The sequence below is a fragment of the Chironomus tepperi genome, unplaced genomic scaffold (genome assembly GCF_022539635.2).
Source record: "Chironomus tepperi strain 1889 unplaced genomic scaffold, CSIRO-AGI_Ctep_v1 contig_29, whole genome shotgun sequence".
NCBI lineage: Eukaryota > Metazoa > Arthropoda > Insecta > Diptera > Chironomidae > Chironomus > Chironomus tepperi.
The window spans coordinates 45,061-64,952 of record NW_027226151.1 but is presented as its reverse complement, the minus strand read 5'-3'; the positions used below and the strand labels follow the sequence as shown (position 1 = coordinate 64,952).

Sequence of the window (19,892 nt, the reverse complement as noted above, 5' to 3'; positions counted from 1 at the left end):
ATTAATTTAATTCACTAGTGAAAATAACAAAAATTGTGAAATTTTGATGAAATTTGCAAAAAATTGTCTAAACTCAAAAATATTTAGAAGAAATGTCTTTTAAGTGTTGAATGATGTGAAAAAGTGACTTAAAAGACAGTAAAACAGTGTAGATTGATGAAATTAATTTAACTTACGAGGAAAAATATCAAAAATTGTGAAATTTTGATGAAATATACAAAAAATGCTATAAAATCAAACAAAATCAAAAGAACCGTCCTTCAAACAACTTACAGGTCAGTACTCTACCTTATTAATACTTCAACACTTACTCCGAATCATTTTTAATCCCTACTTCAACATTTTTCTCACCCAATTTCCCTCGACAAGACTTTTTTCCCCCCTGTGAAATTCTTTTTTACAACCCATCATAAACTTAAAAGAATTACAGGCAATAAGGGCAATATAACATTTCCATCCTATCCTTTTTTTAATTCCACTCCACATTCATTTCATTTTCATTCATAGCGTAATAATAATTTCCCTTATATTTCTTTATTATTTTACACACCCGGATGTATATAGTTTTTTTACAGTTCCTATACAGTACAAAATGTCGTAATATCAATAACAGAAATAATTAGCGGATAAAAATCTTGACAAACTTTTTGCTTCATACTTTATGTTGTTTTCATTTTCATCACGAATCTTTGATATGGAAATTTACAAAAATAGCCATTTCGTCAAGATGATTGATGTGGTTTTGTGGCAGGAATGAAATTTGTGTATGGTGTGTTAATAAGAATTGGGAAATATTTCATGTTTTTTAAGGAAATTGGGTGAGGGACATAAGTGAGTAATTAAGTGCATTTAAGTGGTGTTTTTGGGGTTATGGTCATGAATTTTGGATGTATTGATTGGAAAATGCGCTTTAGACACAAATGTCATTACTTGTGTCAAATTTATCCATAATTTCCCAAATTTTCTTGATAATTGCTCAATTTTCTTTACAAAAATTCTCGAAAAGTTCAATTTCATATGACCCAACTCTAAATCATTACAATATTCATTATGGCGACTATGACAATTTTTTACTGTTAATTAATGCTTATACAAAATGTCATAAAGAGTGTAAAAAGACATCAAGATATAAATCTTGATTATAATTGTGTGATTATTAATTTAATTTCGTTTAATTGCTGTCATGCTTGGGCATTTTCTTCTCATTTTAATGTGCAAAAAATGCAATCGCAAAAAAGAATTTTTCTTGTTAATAATGAAAAAAATATCGAATCGGAATGATGTTGATTAAAATATGTTCCTTGAAAAATGTTTAATAATTATTGGAGTGATTTAAGCTATAATTAATTAATTGAAATTTTTAATATTTTTTCGTGATATTTTTCGTTTAATTTTTGTGTCCTCGGTCTTGTCAGATAAAATATAATTTTTATGACCAATGAAAATTGTTCGTGACTTTATTGAATATATTCTGTTTTTAAAAAAAAGTCAATAAGAGGTTGTTGTCTTTTTCGAGGTGAAAATATTCACTTTAACAATTTTATTGACTTTTTGACAATCGCTAGCTTTATTTTAATTTTTTTTTCGATTATTTGACATAAAATTTTATCAAATTAATTAGATATTGCTTTATTACCAAGGAAGTAAGGCTGGGGAGTACGGGGGTCTATTGCCGCGCGTATGAAATGTCTTAAGACAGCTCTATCCTTTGCAATCATTTACAATTCTGTCAGTATGACAGTCTCTAGTGTCTTTTTCAACATATCCACGAATTCTTTGGTTTTCCTTGCGATCTCTTGCCATCCGCATCTCTCGCCAAGAACTGGAGCATCATTTGTCGTTTTGCATCCATCTTAAGCGATAAATTAGATTTTATTACGTTTTTAATTAATGTCTTTAGAAAGTTTGTATATTTGATGATAAAAACAGAAAAATGACAAGAACTAGGTGTAGAGAAAGGATGATTAAAGTTCCTAATACTATAGTTTCCAAATCACAATTAAAACCTTTTAAAAATAAATATAGATGATAGCAGTTTAATGATGAAAACCAAGAATTAGGCAATGTGAGATCTAAGAACGGGTCATGAATGATGTTGTTAGAATTAGAAAAATACGAGAGCTGTAAATTCATTTTAACCAAACAGACAAAAAACATACTCGTGAGTGCTGTTCTTACCTTACTCTGCTCTTGAGAGCACGTTTATACATGCTAGAGTTAGTAAACTCTATTTGGGTCGGTTTTTGGGGCATCTAAGTTCAGTTTATTTTTAAAAATGATATCAAACTTGTTATTCTGCGTTTAACGATTTTAAGAACGTTAATAATTCCATAACATTTACTTCTCTTAATTATTCAATTTTCTTTTCATCTTCGACAATTGACTTTTTATATCATTCACTTTATTTTTATTAGTCTTGGCACCAATTACCTAAAAAAAATCACGATAATTTCAACCAACTGACAATTTTCATTAACATCGTCTGCACTTTTTGCAGATGTAGCAAATAATTTATTTCTCGATTTTTCTTCATGTTGTTTCATTAATGTCAAAACAAACAATCATCCGAAGTTCATTTGATTTTCGTCATCATCGGTGCCTCTTTTCTCGCATCTTAAACCACCAGTTTTATAAATAAAAAAAGAAAAAGACACAAAATTCACGAGAAAAAAATGAAGGAATAAGATCAATAAAAGAAAAGAGAAATTAAATAAAATGAAAACATGACACGACGACCAAAACCACAATCAATAAAAATATCGATGATGAGCAAGACGACATATTGTTCGACGACACACGATACGGATGAGGAAGGTCAATTAGAAAAATTTCCTTTTGCTTTGTTGAAATGAAATTTTGCGAGATGAAAAGTTTTTTTTTGTGTGAAACGAAAAGAATCTTCTTTAATTTGCCATGGGGACTGTCTGTGTGTTGTATGACATATACTTTCTTGGTTGGGACAAACGAAGTCCATTGCCGTCCATTTAGAATGTCTAAAGCAGGCTCTAACCTTCGAGAACTTCAGCCAGTGCGTAATTTTAAAAACTAGCGTCCTTTTCTACATATCCAATCCAAAAATTATTTGGTCTTCTTTGAGATCTCTTACTTATTTACTTCCTTAGTGAAGGCGCACGGGACCGCATTCAGAATTCGTCGGAAGCTGGATCTGTCTTTAGATAACTTCTGCACAGTTTATAATTCTGAGCACTTTTGCATCGTTGCTCACAACAATCTTATCAATTCTTTGTCAACCTCGAGAATGCCATGTCATTCATACAAAGTATGCAACTCAACAATACTCTGACTTAATATCCCTAAAATATGTCACATGACATCCAAACGATCCCCAGTCTTGATGCCAAAATGGTTTAAAAATATATCTTTTTTGAGATCATCGTCGAGTGATAGATTAAGGGAATGCCTCATGATGATACAAATAAAAAAAAATTATACATTTTTCATTTTTAATTAATTCTTGCTGCCTCATGCCTGCACATCTCGACTTGTGGGACTATCAGCTGCACCAAGCTGTTGACACACATTGACTGATGTAGTGCGAATGTTGAACAATGTAATATTTTTTTTCAATTTTCACAACTTTTCATTATTTTTCATCTTTTTTTTCACGTTGTCATCTGCGTCTGTTTTCATGCATGAATATGCACATTTGCATGATTTATTTTTTTTCTCGTATTTCGCGATGTCAAATTAAAAATTCACTGACCAATTTAATTTGACAATGAAATGAGACAGGGAAAAAGTAACGAATAATGATGATGAGAAATGTTTGTGCTGATTTTGGTGGGTGATGATACTGCTGAAGTATTGCTGTAGATCAGTGGTAGCAATACTTTCCAGAAAGCAAGAGTCTTAAATACTTATTTTAGTAATGAAGACCTCATTTTGGTGAAAAATTGAGTCCAAAATCCAAAAATATTGCATATTTTAAGGATTGCTTTGATTCAAGATTCCCATCGGAGATCGTAGCTTAAGTAACACTGCTTTATGTGCTGATCATTTATTTTCTAACCGTTTTGTCTTTTTTGCCCCAGTCCGGCATAATCCTGGCATGGTGCTGCATTTCGGATCAATTGAAAGACTTGTATTGTTTGAACGAAATTCAAAATGTCTGATCAGCATCTTTAGCAACATCATTTAAAGTCAACATCCTTAATAAAATATGCGCCAAAAAACTCTTCATAATATCATCAAAGATGACATTTTAAACTTTCCAATTTTTGTTGCTTTTTCTGTTATTAATAAAACAATTTTACTCGATGACATTTTATTTTGCATCTCTAGACTTGTCAGACTTTACACAAAAATAGCAGCGACTGTTGTCAGCATACCAGACAATAATAATTGTTGATTTTTACTTTTCGTAATATTTAAATGATGAAAAGTTAATATATGTGTGTGTGTGTGTGTGATGAATGATCATTCGAATAATGAATGATTCAAGGATATTCGAATATACTATTTTGTTAACTGAAGATTCGTTCACTTATTATGCTTTTAGGATGGGTCTGTAGTTTTGCAATAATTTAAGGATTTGTTATTACAACAGATGTAGGGACTAAAAACGGATTATTGCATAATGCATTTAATAAACGACCCAAACAGATTTATATGAGGAATTTAGCATATACTCGAATAGCACAAATCGGTTAAGTGATCAAAAATTCGGATTCAGGTCGGCGTAACTGATTGCGGAACGCAGTGTGAATTTAACACCATGTCAGAGTCACGCCAACTCAATCCCAGATTTAAGATCAATTTACTGACTTGTGTTGTTCGGGAAGTACACATGAAGTAGTCTCATGAGTAGGGTTTAGGATAGCGGTTAACCGTTAACAGCATAAAATCGGTTTATAACTTAAAATGCGGTTAATGCAAAACAGCAGTTATTGAAAAATTATACGGCTGTTAATCGGGTTAAGTAGTATAAAAGCATGAAGTAGTCTCAACACCATTAATAACCAGACTGTTCTCAATATTCAACACTTTCTTATAAAAATAAAAAATAATTACGACCATTAAATTAATTTCTTGATAATCCAACTTAATTTCAATTAAGCTATCAACTTTATTGCCAAATAACTTCATAATCATTTCCTAATTGTTTAATGACTCTAGACAGAATGTTCATAGTCAAATAATCCATATGTTCAACAATAAAAATTTAATTTATATCCCACATCTCATTATGTGACAAATCAGATTAAAACAACAAAAAAAATTCTCTCAAAAGCCACAAAACATGAAAGATTTCAATTGCTTATAATGATCATCCTATTGTCCGCCTACATCATCTACAGATTAAATGCCTTTAACTTCTTTTTGATCGACGTAAAATAGCCGAGGATTTTTTTATTTATATTATTTTTCGTATTCTCTCATGTGCAAACTGTTGGCAATGCTGATGCTGGTTATGTAGATATGAAAAATTGAATTTTATTTATCTCATTTATTTTCACTCTTCATCTCAACGCTTCCTCGTGTACATTCAGTTTGTTTGTTGTTTCAATTGTCTCTCACGGTAATTCATTTCAATTTTAAACAGGGTTGGCAATTGGTTGACGACAATTCGCGAATATCATCACCGGTAGTCAACAGTGGTCGTTGTCACCTGTCACCTGCGGCGGTCAACGGTGGTCGTTGTCACCTGTCACCTGCGGCGGTCAACGGTGGTCATTGTCACCTGCCACCTACGGCGGTCAACATTGTCGGTTGTCACATGCACCAGCGGAAGTCAACGGTGGTCGTTTTCACCTGCCACCTGCCGTCAATCGTCGTTGATTACCGATTGTAGAAGACAACAAAATGGACAACCGATTGCCAACTCTGATTTTAAAATATGCAATGACAGCAACAATAAAACATCGAGTACGAGTTGAGGTGAGGGGATATAAAATTTGTAGTAAAATCAACCTCAAAAAAAATTTATTCTATTTTTCTACCTCATTGCATAATTAATGAATATTTGTTTCAAATTTTATAACATAAAAAAAGTAGCAACAATGCATTTCAATTTGATACCCATTGCATGCTTGTTGTTGTCATTTGTGTGTGGCTGTGCAGATTTTCATGAGCTGAAAATTTACTCGATTTTCTATCTCTATTTTTCAAAACTATGTATGAGAAAATTTGAGGGAGGGAAAAACGTAAAATTTCAATTGTGATGTAAAATGCAAATTCATTTGAGAGAAATGGAAAGTTGGGGAAGTGATGTATGGAATATGTTGACTGAGGTGCATTTATTGTGATTAATGATTGGATATGTGGAACTTATCTCTTTATCTAGAAGAGGTTGCTACTCTTCAAGGAATGTAAATATTGCATGGAATGAATTAAGAAGCATCATAGAATAGAATTGTTGGGTTTACTTATAGCAACTGCACTGCGATCAATGATCTGTTGTACCATCCCAAATTCTCTACAAAATGCCTATGTCCTTGATAAAACCAACAATGTCCAAATAGCGCTGTTTTGGTGTATCCTCAACAACCGCCAAAAAATATCGAAAAATTGAAATAAATCAGTTTGAATTCTAGGAAATTTTTGAGGTTAGATATTAAAATTATTATCGAAATATGGACGAAGATAATTTTGTTTAAAGAGGAATACTGAAGTTTTGACCTATCAAGTTACACCTGGCTATTCACATGGTAATCAACAAAAGATAGAATTGTGTTAAAACATCGTGGAATTAACTGCTGCAGACTAACATGCAATTGGTGTCTTTGAGAGGAGGTTCCTTAGAGTCATTTTCTGAACTCAAGAGAAATAAAGATCAGTATGAATATAGGAACAACGCAGAATTGTGTCAACTCTAGCTACCGCAATGGTATTTCTGTACCATGAAAGCATGCTCTTTGCCTGTTAGGATGATGTTATAAACCGAGTCAAAATGAACAGGCATCGAGGGGCTGGACATGTTATTAGATGATCTGCAGAAGCTTCGTTAAATTTGGTCTTAAAATCTAACTTTTTAGATGATAAAAGAGTTCGTTTACGACCAAAGAACTCTTGGAAGGAAAATGTCAATAGAGACAGTATTGCACTTAGTATTGGGATGGACAGCAAAGTAAGTAAGTGCTGAAATTTGACTTAATATCAATATCAGATCTAAACATGGATGAGAGTAGGCAATCTGACAAAAACAATAAACATTTATTCAAAAAACCTTCCACGGAACTTAGTGTACAAATTTTTATGACAACTACCAAAAAAGCTCCATCGCATAAATTGTTTATGATCTTACAGTGCATCCAAACAAAAATGTTATCGCAGTTACAAAAAAAATCGATATTTCAATAAGCAAAATGAGGAAACCGAGGAGAGAAACACAACATGAACCACCTGAAGAGACAACTTTCAAAATTAATTTTGTGTAAAGCCTCAACAACAGCGGCTTTGCATGCATAAATACCATCAACATCATATACCACATATATCGTTTATGTAAGATGAGTTGAGTGTTTTTCCTGCTTATGGAAATTCAACGCATTACGTGCAGAAATTCTTTTTTTTACGCGCTCAACAAGACGTGAAATTATTTTTTTTTTCGCAATTGAAAGGCTTCAAAAGGAACGAAAAAACATCAAAGGGAAGTTATGGAAAAAAAGGTGAACATGAAACATTCACAAGATTGTCGCATTTTCTGATGTAATTTTATGTTAAATGCTCTTGACGATGATAATACCTAATTTCGTTTACCATTTTATGCTTCATCATTGAATTGCAAAGTAATTTCTCATCTACCTCCTTTCACTTTCATGCTTTTTTAACCCCAACTTTTATTTTTATGTACTCGGGAAATTTCATTTCAACTTTTTTTTGTCTTCCTTCTCATTTTAGTCAAATTACAGAAGAAAAATTTCCTTTTTTTCTTTCTCATGAGGAATATCATCATAATTATGTGTCATAAATAATCAAAAGAAAGGAACAGATAGAAAAATAATAATAATCTGTGTATCTTCCTTGCTTTATGCTTCAAGCACTTCAATTTACTTATAGAGAGATTTCTTTTAAATTTTTGTGTTTTTGTCAAGGAATGGGAAGTTTTTGTGGTTGCAATTTTTCTCCATTTTATGGATCTGCTGACTTTGAGATGTGAGTTCTTATGTACCGGATGTTGTGTTCCGTTAATATTCCATATTAGGGATCTTCTAACTTTAAGATGTGATTCTAGTTACTGGCTGAATTATTTATTAGATGCTTGGCTTTAAGGATCTGTTATTCGATCTAGTGAAACTGTAAATATAGACTCCTGCTCCTTGAGACTGGCTATTGGTTTCCGCTCTTGGACCTTTTAATTACATTTTACAAAATTCTGTTAAAAAAGCCAATAATTATTTAAAAGCTTGCCGATATCGGCAAAAGCACATCAGAAGGCCATCTGCAGAAGATGGTGGAAGGAGCCATCGTGGGAAGACGGGAACCTGTGGTAGGGGTTATTGTTAAAAAGCGGACGAATTTGCAAAAGAAACTATCTTCGGAAGACGGGAACCTATGGAAGACGGGAACCTATGGTAGGGGTTATTGTCGGAAGGTGGGAATTTAAAAAAGGAGCCATCGTCGGAAGATTGGAACCTGCGAAATGAGCCTTTGGCGGAAAGTGATATCTTTCGGAAGCGGCCATCGGCGAAAGTCAGTAGTCTATGGAAGGGGTCATCGACGGAAGTTTGACTGGCAAACGAAAAAACACGGCTTTTGCCAACTCTGCTTGGAAATATGAGTTCCCTGACTTTGAGAAATGAGCTCCTACATATAAGTAAGCTCCAAATGCGCCTCTTACAAATTGACCATTAAGTTATCATTCCATAAAGCTTCCTTATTCTTCTATAAACTCTCGTTAAACATAATTTTTCTTTTATTCCTTGTCTGTGAAATAAAAATATTTTTTTAAAGAACGAAATTCCTTTTGACATTCATACAGTCAGTCAGATGTAGATAGATATAGAGAGTAGAGAATGCTGTGTAAAGGATGGAAATAAAATGCATATAAAAACCTAACACAACAGTGAAATAAAAAAAAATTGTACATGCTGAATAGTTGATAAAAGGAACTATCGCAAAACCGATATCAAAGCATATCTCGAGGGTCCATTTTTCAATTAAAAAGATTTTTATGGAAATATATAGATAGAAAAAAATATTATGCCACTGACTGTTATGACTATAGCCAGTAAGCAAATTTATATCCTCTATTTAGTCATTCAAATAGACAGAATGAGAATCACACAGAGTAAATTGGCCTTTTTTTTGTACAGATTTTGTGAATCAGACGTGTTCATGAGTCGGTTAGACGGGATTTTCTTTCAAATAATAAGAAGGAATTTGCTGTGTGCTTAATAATCACCATTCAACAAACAGCGGTAAACCTCATAAATTAAGTTCATTCTTTACATTCTTTGCTTAATTTCTGGTTTCAATTTTTATTTCATCGTGTGGTGATTAGAAGTCGAAGATGTATGTACAAATACAAGAGGGATTGGATTGCATTTGATGCTGTTGGGAGGACATAAGGCGCATTTTTTGATTATCCATGCATTCGTCGGATTTTTAACAAATTCAAGACAGTTGTATGGATGAGTTCTACAGGTTGCGATTATTTGACTGTACGTCCTGTAATTAACTTGACAATTATGGCAAATTTAAGAAATATCAAGTTTTTAACTAGACATAATGTTAACTAATGCAAGTCTGCTCCTTTCGAAAGTGAAGTAATTAGGCTGCCAATTTGAATCTGCTATTTTTAGTAAAACATGGAAATTCCATGCCTTAATCGATAAAGTATCTATCTTTGTCTTCAATCTTACACGCAGTTTTGTAATAATTGCTTTTGAACTCTAAGTCATTGATGAGACTAGTCGACTAATCTTCAGCCCCAAAGTGCATCACCAAAACCTTTTCATCTAAAACCATCTACAGTCTAGTTGAAAAAGTCAGGAAAAATTCGTTTGGCATTATGCCCAATTTCTTTTTCTCGTCTATACAAGGCTCAGACACTCTGGAACGGCACAAATGAAGAAGGCTCTACCACGGAGCTTTTAAGGCTCCTATAACCCTCTTTTATTAACACTATACGGAATCCGTCTATTTTTGACAGCCATAGGGACGCCAAACGATGGAAGCCTTTTGGTAACTCGGGACTCAAACATTAATATGTGAAAATTGTCCAATTTTCTAAAATTTTTCTGAACAAAATTTTTCAACTTGTTAAAAATTCGTAAAATATTCGCAATTTTCATTGAGTGTCTAGCCCTTAACTTTCTCTATTCTTTTAATTTTCTTCTTTTTCATTCATCGTGCAGGTAAAATGAACCATAAAAATAGTTCATGATGATGAAAAAGAAGGCACTCGATTTGAAATGAGATCTTTGTATTGTGTATTTATTAGCGGGTTTATAAAGAAAATTATAGGAAAAAAGTAGAAGGAATAAGCGTCTATGCTGTTATTGTCTACGTCTATAAAACAATGGGTGAAAAGGTGTGAACAAAATATCAGCGAGAAAAAAAAAAGTTTTAATTAGTCTGTACAATATTTATTGGTGGATTTTCTAACTGTCGAGAGACTTTTCATAGATTTTGGGTTATTTATTGATGATTTTTTGGAGTTTGGGTTATAAATTGAACTTATTGGAATCAACAGTTTATTATGGATAGTTCAGAAAGACAGTCAGTTACGGAATATTGCTTGTAAAGTTTGAGGAAGTCACTGTATATTTGATTATACACTTTTTACAATCTAACAACCAGCTATTGATTGAAAAAACGTCAAATTTCCAAAAATAGCTTAAAATTTCAACTTTTACAGCCAATAATCTTCAATTGCAACAACAAGCTGTAAACAAACCAACTCTAAACAACAATAAAACCTCCAAGAATTTTCAGTATGTGCACAAAAATTCCTCACTTTAAGTATGTTTAAATTAAATATTTACACGCAAGCAAAAATCTCATTCCTTCCTTTAATCATCTCATTGTGTTGCATAAATAAAAGAAAAGAAATCACATCACATCGCAAAAGATTAGTCGAATGCGATGCACATAATTTAAATTATTTAATGAAGATGCAGAAAATCTAATAAATCTTGCATGTATTTAAAGTATAAAATATGCATTCATGACTCATTGGGAGAGAAAGTTTAAGAAAAATAAGAAATTTTAGGATTAAAAATCAAAGTAAAAATAATTCACATACGAACATTCATGCAATTAATTTTAATGACACAATTAACCGTAAAAATGTTCCTCAAGTATCAACATAAAAGGGTGATGATGATGACGACTTTGATTCTGTAGTGAGCATTTGAAGAGATGGAAGTGTGAAATTGACGACAGCAGATGACAGAAGCGTTTTTTAAGCTGGATAAACGAAGATTTTCGATGAAGTGGTTCAAAATTAATCAAATTGAGTTCAAAACGGATTGAACCGGTTCAAAATAAATCAAATTGAGTTCAAACAGGATTGAACCGGTTCAAAATAAATCAAATTGTTTTCAAAATTTAAGATTGGTTCAAATAAATCAAACAGAGTTCAAAATGGATTGAACCGGTTCAAAATTAATCAAATTGAGTTCAAAACGGATTGAACCGGTTCAAAATAAATCAAATTGAGTTCAAAGCGGATTGAACCTGTTCAAAATAGATTAAATTGAGTTCATAACGGATTGAACCGGTTCAAAATAGATCAAATTGTGTTCAAAATTTAATAGATTGGTCAAAATAAATCAAGTTGAGTTCATAATGGATTGAACCGGTTCAAAATAAATCAAACAGAGTTCAAAACGAATTGAACTGGTTCAAAATAAATCAAATTGAGGTCAAACTGGATTGAACCGATTCAAAACCTATTTTAAATTCATGCAAATCTTTAAAAATGCTGCATAAAGAGTAAAACAAACAGACAAAGAGCAAGGCTAAACCACAACCACTCCCATTAATTCTACTTGCAAAAAAAAGCAGCATAAAAATACATTAAAACCCGTAAAAGCAAAAGTGAAGTGCCATCCAGTCAAGGTAGAATATTCTCTTTATACAATCTGTACGAAAGATTAAATGTTTAATGCTTAATGTTAAGAAGTTGTCAAGTGAAGCCATTAAGCTTCTTTTCTCATTTATTTTCATTCTTCGTGTCTTTATGTGTGCACGGGCGTTTGATGTAGGCCGAGACCTAACAAACACTTATCACAAATCGTTTACTTTTTTTTTGTGTCTTTCTCCTCCTTCCCTATCACATCATTTGCCTTTGCCCTCTCGTATTTTTGCTCTTGCTGTTATTGTTTTCATGTTTAAGTGTTTATGGTTTTGACATGAAAATGTATCCTCCCTCAAACTTTTTTTCGTACCTTCCTTTCTTTATCCTCATTATTTTTATTTTTATTTTTATTGTTTTTCGCATTTCATTTATATTTAATTTTTTCTTCTTCTTTTCTGGTTGTTTGCGGTATAAAAAGGTGCCGGTGGTCATGTTTTAATGATTATTTTGATTTGAATGAGCATTTTAAAAGTTGTTGCTTTATGTTTTTTTGAGTGTTTAAGGAGTCGGAAAATTAGGATATTGAATATTGTTTGGCTAATGATTCAATTGTTGAATGATTTTTGCAGATTGGGGTCTTGGAATGGGAATGATTTGGAGAATCTAAGCATTGGGAAGCTGCAAACAATGGTTTTGATTTTAGAGACGTAAAACCCCACATAACTTCAAAGTTCTGATTCATTCTTGGTATATTGCTGCTCAGAGCTTTAGTCTTGTCTTGATATCGGAAATTAAGCCAGCACTTCTTAAACCAGGGGCATATTTAGGGGAGAGCGAGTTGTTTTGGGAGTCAAATACATCCCCCACCAACGTCTCAGTCTTAAACAATGTTCAACATCTGTTGTAACATCTCTGCCCCCAAAAAAAAACCCTCAATCAACAACATCAAGTCAGACATTCAATGGTTTTATTGGTTTGTGTAATTCATGTAAGTTGTGACATAACAACAAAATTGGTCACCATCAACATCATTAGAGTGCGAAAATCATCACCCCATCTGTACTATCATCTTGTATATATACCACAGATGAGCAATGAGACATGTAACTCAAGCCAACGTTTTCTTAAATGGAATGACTAATCAAAAGGATATCTTAATAAATTTGTAAGTATCTATGACTATATACACATCTATGTTGTGTATGTTAAAGGCAATTTAGTAAAATTTTGAGATGTCCCTATTGCTATTTTCAACAATTAATAATTCAAAACAATTTTGTCATGCGGATGCATATATCCTCCCATCTACGTCTACGTAACAGAAAAACAGCAATAACCACTTTCAAGGCAACAAACTAAAATTTTAGTAGAAATTGTATTTATTTATATTCATGTCATTTATTATTAAACATTCCATTAAAATTATTTTGCACATGAAAATCATTTCATTTTCTCTCCATTTCACTTCCTCATGTGTGATATTGTGTGTATGCCTTCCATGTACATGTGAGCATGAGATGATGGAATTTGATGTTGTTGAATATTCTTACTACTCTTTTTTTTAAGCTATGGGAAATAAATAAGAAATGAAATTTTGAATGGCTTGTTGTGAAAATTTTGCTTAAGAATATTCAAGTTACTGATTTGAATTTTAAAGTGATTGGGGGAGTTGTGTAACGGATTTTGATAGGATTTTAAATTAAATATGATTTTCAGGTTAGGTAATTTTGATTGGGAAATTGATTATTAATGGATATTGAGAGATTTATAATTTAATGTAATTTTGAATGAAAAATGTTTGATGCTCTGAAATGAGATTCGGATTTGGAAGTAAAGCTTCCCGACGTCGAGATTTTGACGAATTTTTCGAAGTTTTGGTCGCTGTCTTAAGAATGGGTAGTCTTGGTCACGGTCTCGAAGCAGCGAAAAAGCGACAATGATCAAGTTGGTTAGGAAGTCGGGCAATCGACTCAAAAGTCCCGGGTTCGATCCCAGAGAAAGTTAAGTTGGATTCGGGTGCTTATTTGCTGTTCTAGTCACACCAACTCGGTTTGTATGATTCATGACATTCAAATTGTGGTTAGGTACGTTGCATTGATATACCCTGTACTTGAATTTACTTTGAAAGAGCATACTAATAGAGACAGTATTGCACTTGGTATTAGAAATTGGCAGACGGAAGTCAACGATAGAGCAGACAAGCATCATCTGAGGTATACAATGCCTCACAATTGATCTGTAGGGCCGGGAGTAAGAAAAGTATTTTTAAGTATCACTCCATCCCACAACTGTTGCATTTTATGTCTCAAACATAATGCCCAACACCTCCTCAATCTAATCTCAACATAATAATATAAATTAAAAATTTATCATCTACTAAATTTTATTGCCATAAACCATGAGGACATTAAACTTTCAATAGCATCACGACAAATATTTATTATCGTTCGAAAAAAAAGTAAAAAATTGTTGACAAAAATTTATTGTCGAAAAGAAAAAATTTTTATTGCATTTTTTTGTGTCCAACAACAAGAATCTTTTGGAAAACAATGGCAATAATTTGGAAATTTTGTGTCGGAGTGGAGAAGTAACAAAGACAAATATATTTGTAAAAGTAGAAGATATGAATTTTTAGCTTCTGTTGAAAGTCTTTTTGAGAAAAGAATTATTTTGCTCTTGTAGAGAATTTGGGTAGATTTTATGGTGTGACTAGATCAGTGGTCGGAACCTTTTATTTTTCACGGTACAACTTGGTGGTAAGACTGAACTGAAACCTCACACAACACACAGTTCATTGTAATTCCAAGAATTTTTGGAAACACAGGCTACTCAAAGGATGCCCATCATTGAACTAGATACTATGATCTTCGGTTTTTGTGAGTTTATGTCTCATGGTCGATTAGGATTTTGGATGCAATAGAGTGATCTTCTTACTCTAATACACAAAGAGTATACTCACTTCAATGATCGTGTTCATGAGTATATTCATTATTTATAGTCAGGCATGCTCAATTTCGTGAGTATACTTATGATTAGCTTCTTTTAGGTTCGGGTTAAAAATCTGACTCTACCATGGATTTGATGCTTTGATTCGTATTTTGTATGAAGACGACATTACTGTTTAAATACAGTATTCGATTCCATTTAGAGCTTTAGACTTGCGCCAAAGAATTGACACTTTTTGAATTAAACTCCAAAAATCTAAAACTTTATAAAACTTGAATATATTTTATTGCTTTATTATTCCAACAACTCATATCTAATATTTATTACCTTACATATATTATAAAATGATTGTAAATTGCGATAATTACAACTCTTATTCTTTAATCAGTGTTTATGATAAGTTGCGGTTGAGCACGTCACACTTGTATTTCTTAGAATTTAATCAAAAACTGCTTTAAAGTATAATAAAAATTATGCCTAATTCAGACACTTGTGGTCTTTAGTCATTAAAAGTAATTCCCAAAAGAACGAAAATCCAACCTTAAACTCCCATTTTGATTTCCTCGATTGCTTCTTGTGCAACTAATAATGCCTGCATCATAGCTTTAGCATACTCACGTTGATGCTCATTCTCTTCGGATTCTTGCAGCAGATTGACTTCATTTTCATTCAATAAATTGTTTAATAGCTCATTTTGGACATTTTCACTCTTCATATAATTTATAATTTTGTACATAATAATTTTTGGAACCTGATCTTGGATAGTTTTTTTGACAATTGGGAAGTAATTTCCGATTAAATTAAACAAAACTTCAGCATTGCTTTCCGTCTTAATATTCATGAACGAGCTTGCTATTTTGGCATTTTTTAATAGATTATTTTCAATCTTCAGAGCATTTTCAATTGAGAAGTCTGGATGATTTGTATTAATTGATGACAGCTCAACATTAATCAACTCGTTTACTAGTTCCTTCGCTATAGGCAGTCGATCTTCAAGGAATTTCTTCAAATGGAAATTAACCTTCTTTCCCATAATTGGATATCGATTAAATTCCTGCTGACCTTGAACTACGTTAGCAATTACTTTTTTAATTTCATCGTGGGTGTTATGAACACATTCAATTGACGGTACTCGTAACTTTTCAATTTCGCTATTGACGAGTTTTTCAAAGACACTTTCGGATGCAAAAACTGATGGTCTTGGACCTCCATGATTTAAAAGATATAGGAAAATATCCGAAGGAGTTCGGTCTGGCTTTACATTCTTTAAAACGGCGGTAAATGATTCATCAAAGATTTTGCGAATTTTTGGTCCACCAATTAATGACTTTGTATCTTCATACTTCTTTAAAATTAAGCCATTGATTAGATCAGACATGCTTTGCATTATTTTAGTGACGATTGTCATGATGAATAAATTTTTATCCTTTATAACTTCCCCGCATGCCTCGAAAGTCTTTTTATATTCATCTAAACTTTCATCAACTTCCATTTTTAAATCTGGAAGGCATTTATGAATGTGATCCATAAGCAGTTGACTCAGACGTTTAGATTAGGGGTGTCGATTACAAATCCCAAGTATTTGGGATTTGGGGTATTTTGTAAGGATTTGGGGTACCCCAAGTACTTGGGTTTTGGACCCAAGTACTTGTACAAATCTTAATAAAATAGAATTTTTCCTATATTATTATATTTTTTCATATTATTATTTTTTTAGTTCTTCAAAATTTTATTATTCATTAATATTTTCATCAATTTTCATAAATATTTGATAAGAAAAATTTAGGGTTGGCCAAAAAAACTACAGATCGGCATTTTTTTGCCGACCCGTAGTTAAAAATGCATTTTTATTATATATGAAAATTTTTTTTGGTTAATTTTAAGTATATCATAGTGAAAATTCCATTTACGAGACTTTTTCAATTTAATGTAGGAAAATCCTGTCAAAAATTACAATTTTCCATAAATTTTCACCTTGATAAAAGAAATTTGAGGTGAAAAGCCATAACTTTCCAGGATTTTTGAAATTTTTAAGAAAATTTTGGCCAAAATTGCCATATTTTGCAATTAAAAAAAATCAAGATAAAGAGAGTTTTTCGAGAGTTTTATAACCCATTTGAGAAAATTCAATCAAGTGAAAAATCGCAGTTTTAGGGATTTTAAACAAGATTTACAATAGTAAATAACAATATATGGTTAAAATTTGACTTGCATCTAGATGCGTTGGCCTAAAATCCCAGAAAATACGCCTATTCATAATGATATTTTGTTCTTATTGGGGATTTGGGATTTGTACAAGTACTTGGGGTCCTGGGATTTGGGTATTTGGGATTTGTACAAATCCTGAAAACCCAAATAATCGACACCCCTAGTTTTGATAGATACGCGACTCCGTTTTGGTGTGCAATATCTTTGTAATAAGTATCGAAAAATTCTCTTTCATCCACAACTTGCTGATCAATTGATTTTAGATCGTTAATATCTTGTTGTGATCGATTTATGGTTCCTATAGTTCCTAGCTTCACTGGTATAACCTTGCCAGCTAACATATCATATGCATTTGTTCCTTTGTCCATTAAGTCTAATTTTGTCAGTACTGAAAGTGTTCGTATACCTTGAGGATCGACTAGCTTTGCGTACTTGATACTTTCACTTGTTGCTAGATCAGCATTTGCAGCACTGACACTCAAAATGATTGAATTTGGATTTTTGATGTATTGCATTATTAGCTTTTTAATTTGAGCTTCAATATCAGCAGGTTGATCACCAACAGGAATCTGTTGAAAAATATTAAGGAATTAGTTTGTCCTAAAGTTGAACCATGAGTGTCTTTACCTTAGTAATACCAGGCAAATCCACAAGTGTCAATGTCACAACATTCGGCGAATAAATCTTTAAATTGATTGGCTCATGACAAATTCCTTTATTACTTCCAGCAAGTTCGTCTGTTCGTCTTTCAATTTCCTTTCGAATTTCTTCAAAATCCGTGAACTTGTTGTCTGGCATGTGCAGGAATTCACCCCATTCTTGAAATTTTGTAGAATCATTTTCATCATCGCGATATTTCATGCCATTTACTTTATAATCTATAAGCTGGAGGACGAGTGGACATCGAGTGACAATACCTGATCCACGAGGTAAAAATGGTCGATGAACAATTGATTCCAAAACTGAGCTTTTGCCTGAACTCTGAAAAGTTAAAATTTTGTTTGTTATTTATGAATTATTGGCTTTTTTTTGAGATTTTTGGGCTTTTTTGAGGAAGGAACTAAGATCATGTCTTGAAATAATATTTACCTGGGCACCAAGCATCACAATCTGTGGTAATTTAATAGAATTCTGTATTTTTAATGTGTTGAAAATATCTTGAATCTTATTGATGGCAACAATTAAGTTGGTCATCATATCAGGCACTTTTAAGGAATCCATAGCATGCAATTTCACTTAAATAGATACTTATATTCGATATTTGACTTATATTCTTCACAACCTCACAGTTCAACTAGAACAGTTTAACTGATAAAAATTAGCACTGCCTTTATATGCTTTAGAATTTAAGGCGGGTCGATTTGAATGTGATAGCACTATCTTATAACTTTCGATAAGATAAATTTCTGGGAAATCACTTAATTTATTTATTGCACTGAGGAAATGAAATCTGATAACAATTCGGATATAGATTGAAAATTATAGCAGAGTTAAGTGATATGATAAAAACCTTTACGGAAATGCTGAAATACTTCTTATTCATTGATATTATTTAATCAGTGAAATTTGAAAGTGATTATTCTGGGTAGCACAAATCAATTAAGTTCTGTCACTGCTTCATTTGGGGTTCTTTAGTTAAGCATTTTAGATGGAGCCATCTCGACATTGCTATGGTGTTGTCTGGAAGATTTAAGATGGACCCTTATCGAAGTCCTTACAAATTCACCACCTTAAATGAAGTTACCTCCCTGACAGAGCTTTAACGAAGACTTTAAAACCGTTTTAATTTGAACTGCTCGGTACTTAGTTTTACCCATTAAAATGAATCATTTGATACGCTGATAAAAAATCAAACTACTTGATTAGTAATCAGGCCATTTTATAATGTTATAAATATTTGGGGGAATCACTCTTGTGAACTGATTTATAATCTTTTCTACCATATCTATTTTAAACTACAGTTTATTGTGAGATCAGAAACTCTTGCAAGCACTGCACATCGCAGGGACTTTGCTTGTTAGAGATTATCTGCCAAAAACATCAAAACTGCATTCAACACAAGAACCAAGGAACCGTGAAATGGAAAACAGGCCTCAGAAATGACTCATACCCTGGGATTGAACCCAGGACCTACGGCACGTAAGACCAACATACTTCCATTCAGACCACTTATGCCTTAACCTGTTAGTTCTTTATTTCGGACTAATTCCACTCAAGGATCCTCAAATTCTAACTCCAAAAATGAATAAATGCATGTCTCTGTTCTGTTTCAACAACACATCCACACACACATACAAAACTAAAAATTGTTAAAATAGAGACAACTAAGATAAAAGAATAAATTAATTTTTAATTTCACAAAATTTTAATTATTCAAGGCAATTCCGTAGCAAACATCCTCAGTTATTTTCTCAGCTATGCACCAACACTTTCATCCTCACATAACAGCAAATAAATTTCATTGCTCATGATTTATTAATCTATGAGAAGAGGAGATATTGCCACAAAATCCACAAAGCAGCAAACACCAAAAAAAAAAAAAATTTATACGTATAAACATTTAATCGTTTCAGACTAGGTGAAGACTTGCTACTTGCATTTCTTCACTCAATCCTGTGCATCCCTCAGTCTCTTATTCTGTATATTCATTCATTTAGGGCATTTTTGAAGATGAAGAAGTGGAAAGGAATTTTTGTTTTATTCATTGCACTTTCGGTGCTGCTATGCTGAATAGGAATTGGAAAATCTATGA

At 32.4% G+C, this 19,892-nt stretch overlaps 2 protein-coding genes across 2 annotated transcripts; both read right to left on the bottom strand.

Annotated features, from left to right (window-relative positions):
• Positions 1-15,343: 15,343 nt before the first annotated feature.
• Positions 15,344-16,449, bottom strand: LOC139093695 (dynamin-1-like protein). Its single transcript, XM_070644499.1, has one exon. The coding sequence runs from the start codon at positions 16,422-16,424 to the stop codon at positions 15,474-15,476; it is 951 nt and encodes a 316-aa protein (XP_070500600.1). The 5' UTR covers positions 16,425-16,449; the 3' UTR covers positions 15,344-15,473.
• A 603-nt stretch (positions 16,450-17,052) lies between these two features.
• LOC139093684 (dynamin-1-like protein) lies at positions 17,053-18,358 on the bottom strand. The gene is made up of 3 exons (XM_070644487.1): positions 18,230-18,358; positions 17,768-18,121; positions 17,053-17,709 (listed from the first exon to the last, which is right to left on the bottom strand). Exons 1-3 carry the CDS (start codon positions 18,335-18,337, stop codon positions 17,182-17,184), a joined length of 990 nt encoding a protein of 329 aa, XP_070500588.1. The 5' UTR covers positions 18,338-18,358; the 3' UTR covers positions 17,053-17,181.
• Positions 18,359-19,892: the final 1,534 nt, after the last annotated feature.

Coding starts and splice junctions, on each gene's coding strand:
- LOC139093695 (XM_070644499.1), bottom strand. CDS start 16,424: ATGGAAGTTGATGAAAGTTTAGATGAATATAAAAAGACTTTCGAGGCA.
- LOC139093684 (XM_070644487.1), bottom strand. CDS start 18,337: ATGATGACCAACTTAATTGTTGCCATCAATAAGATTCAAGATATTTTC. Junction 18,122..18,229: donor TTGTGATGCTTGGTGCCCAG/GTAAATATTATT, acceptor TTAACTTTTCAG/AGTTCAGGCAAAAGCTCAGT. Junction 17,710..17,767: donor ATTTGCCTGGTATTACTAAG/GTAAAGACACTC, acceptor ATTTTTCAACAG/ATTCCTGTTGGTGATCAACC.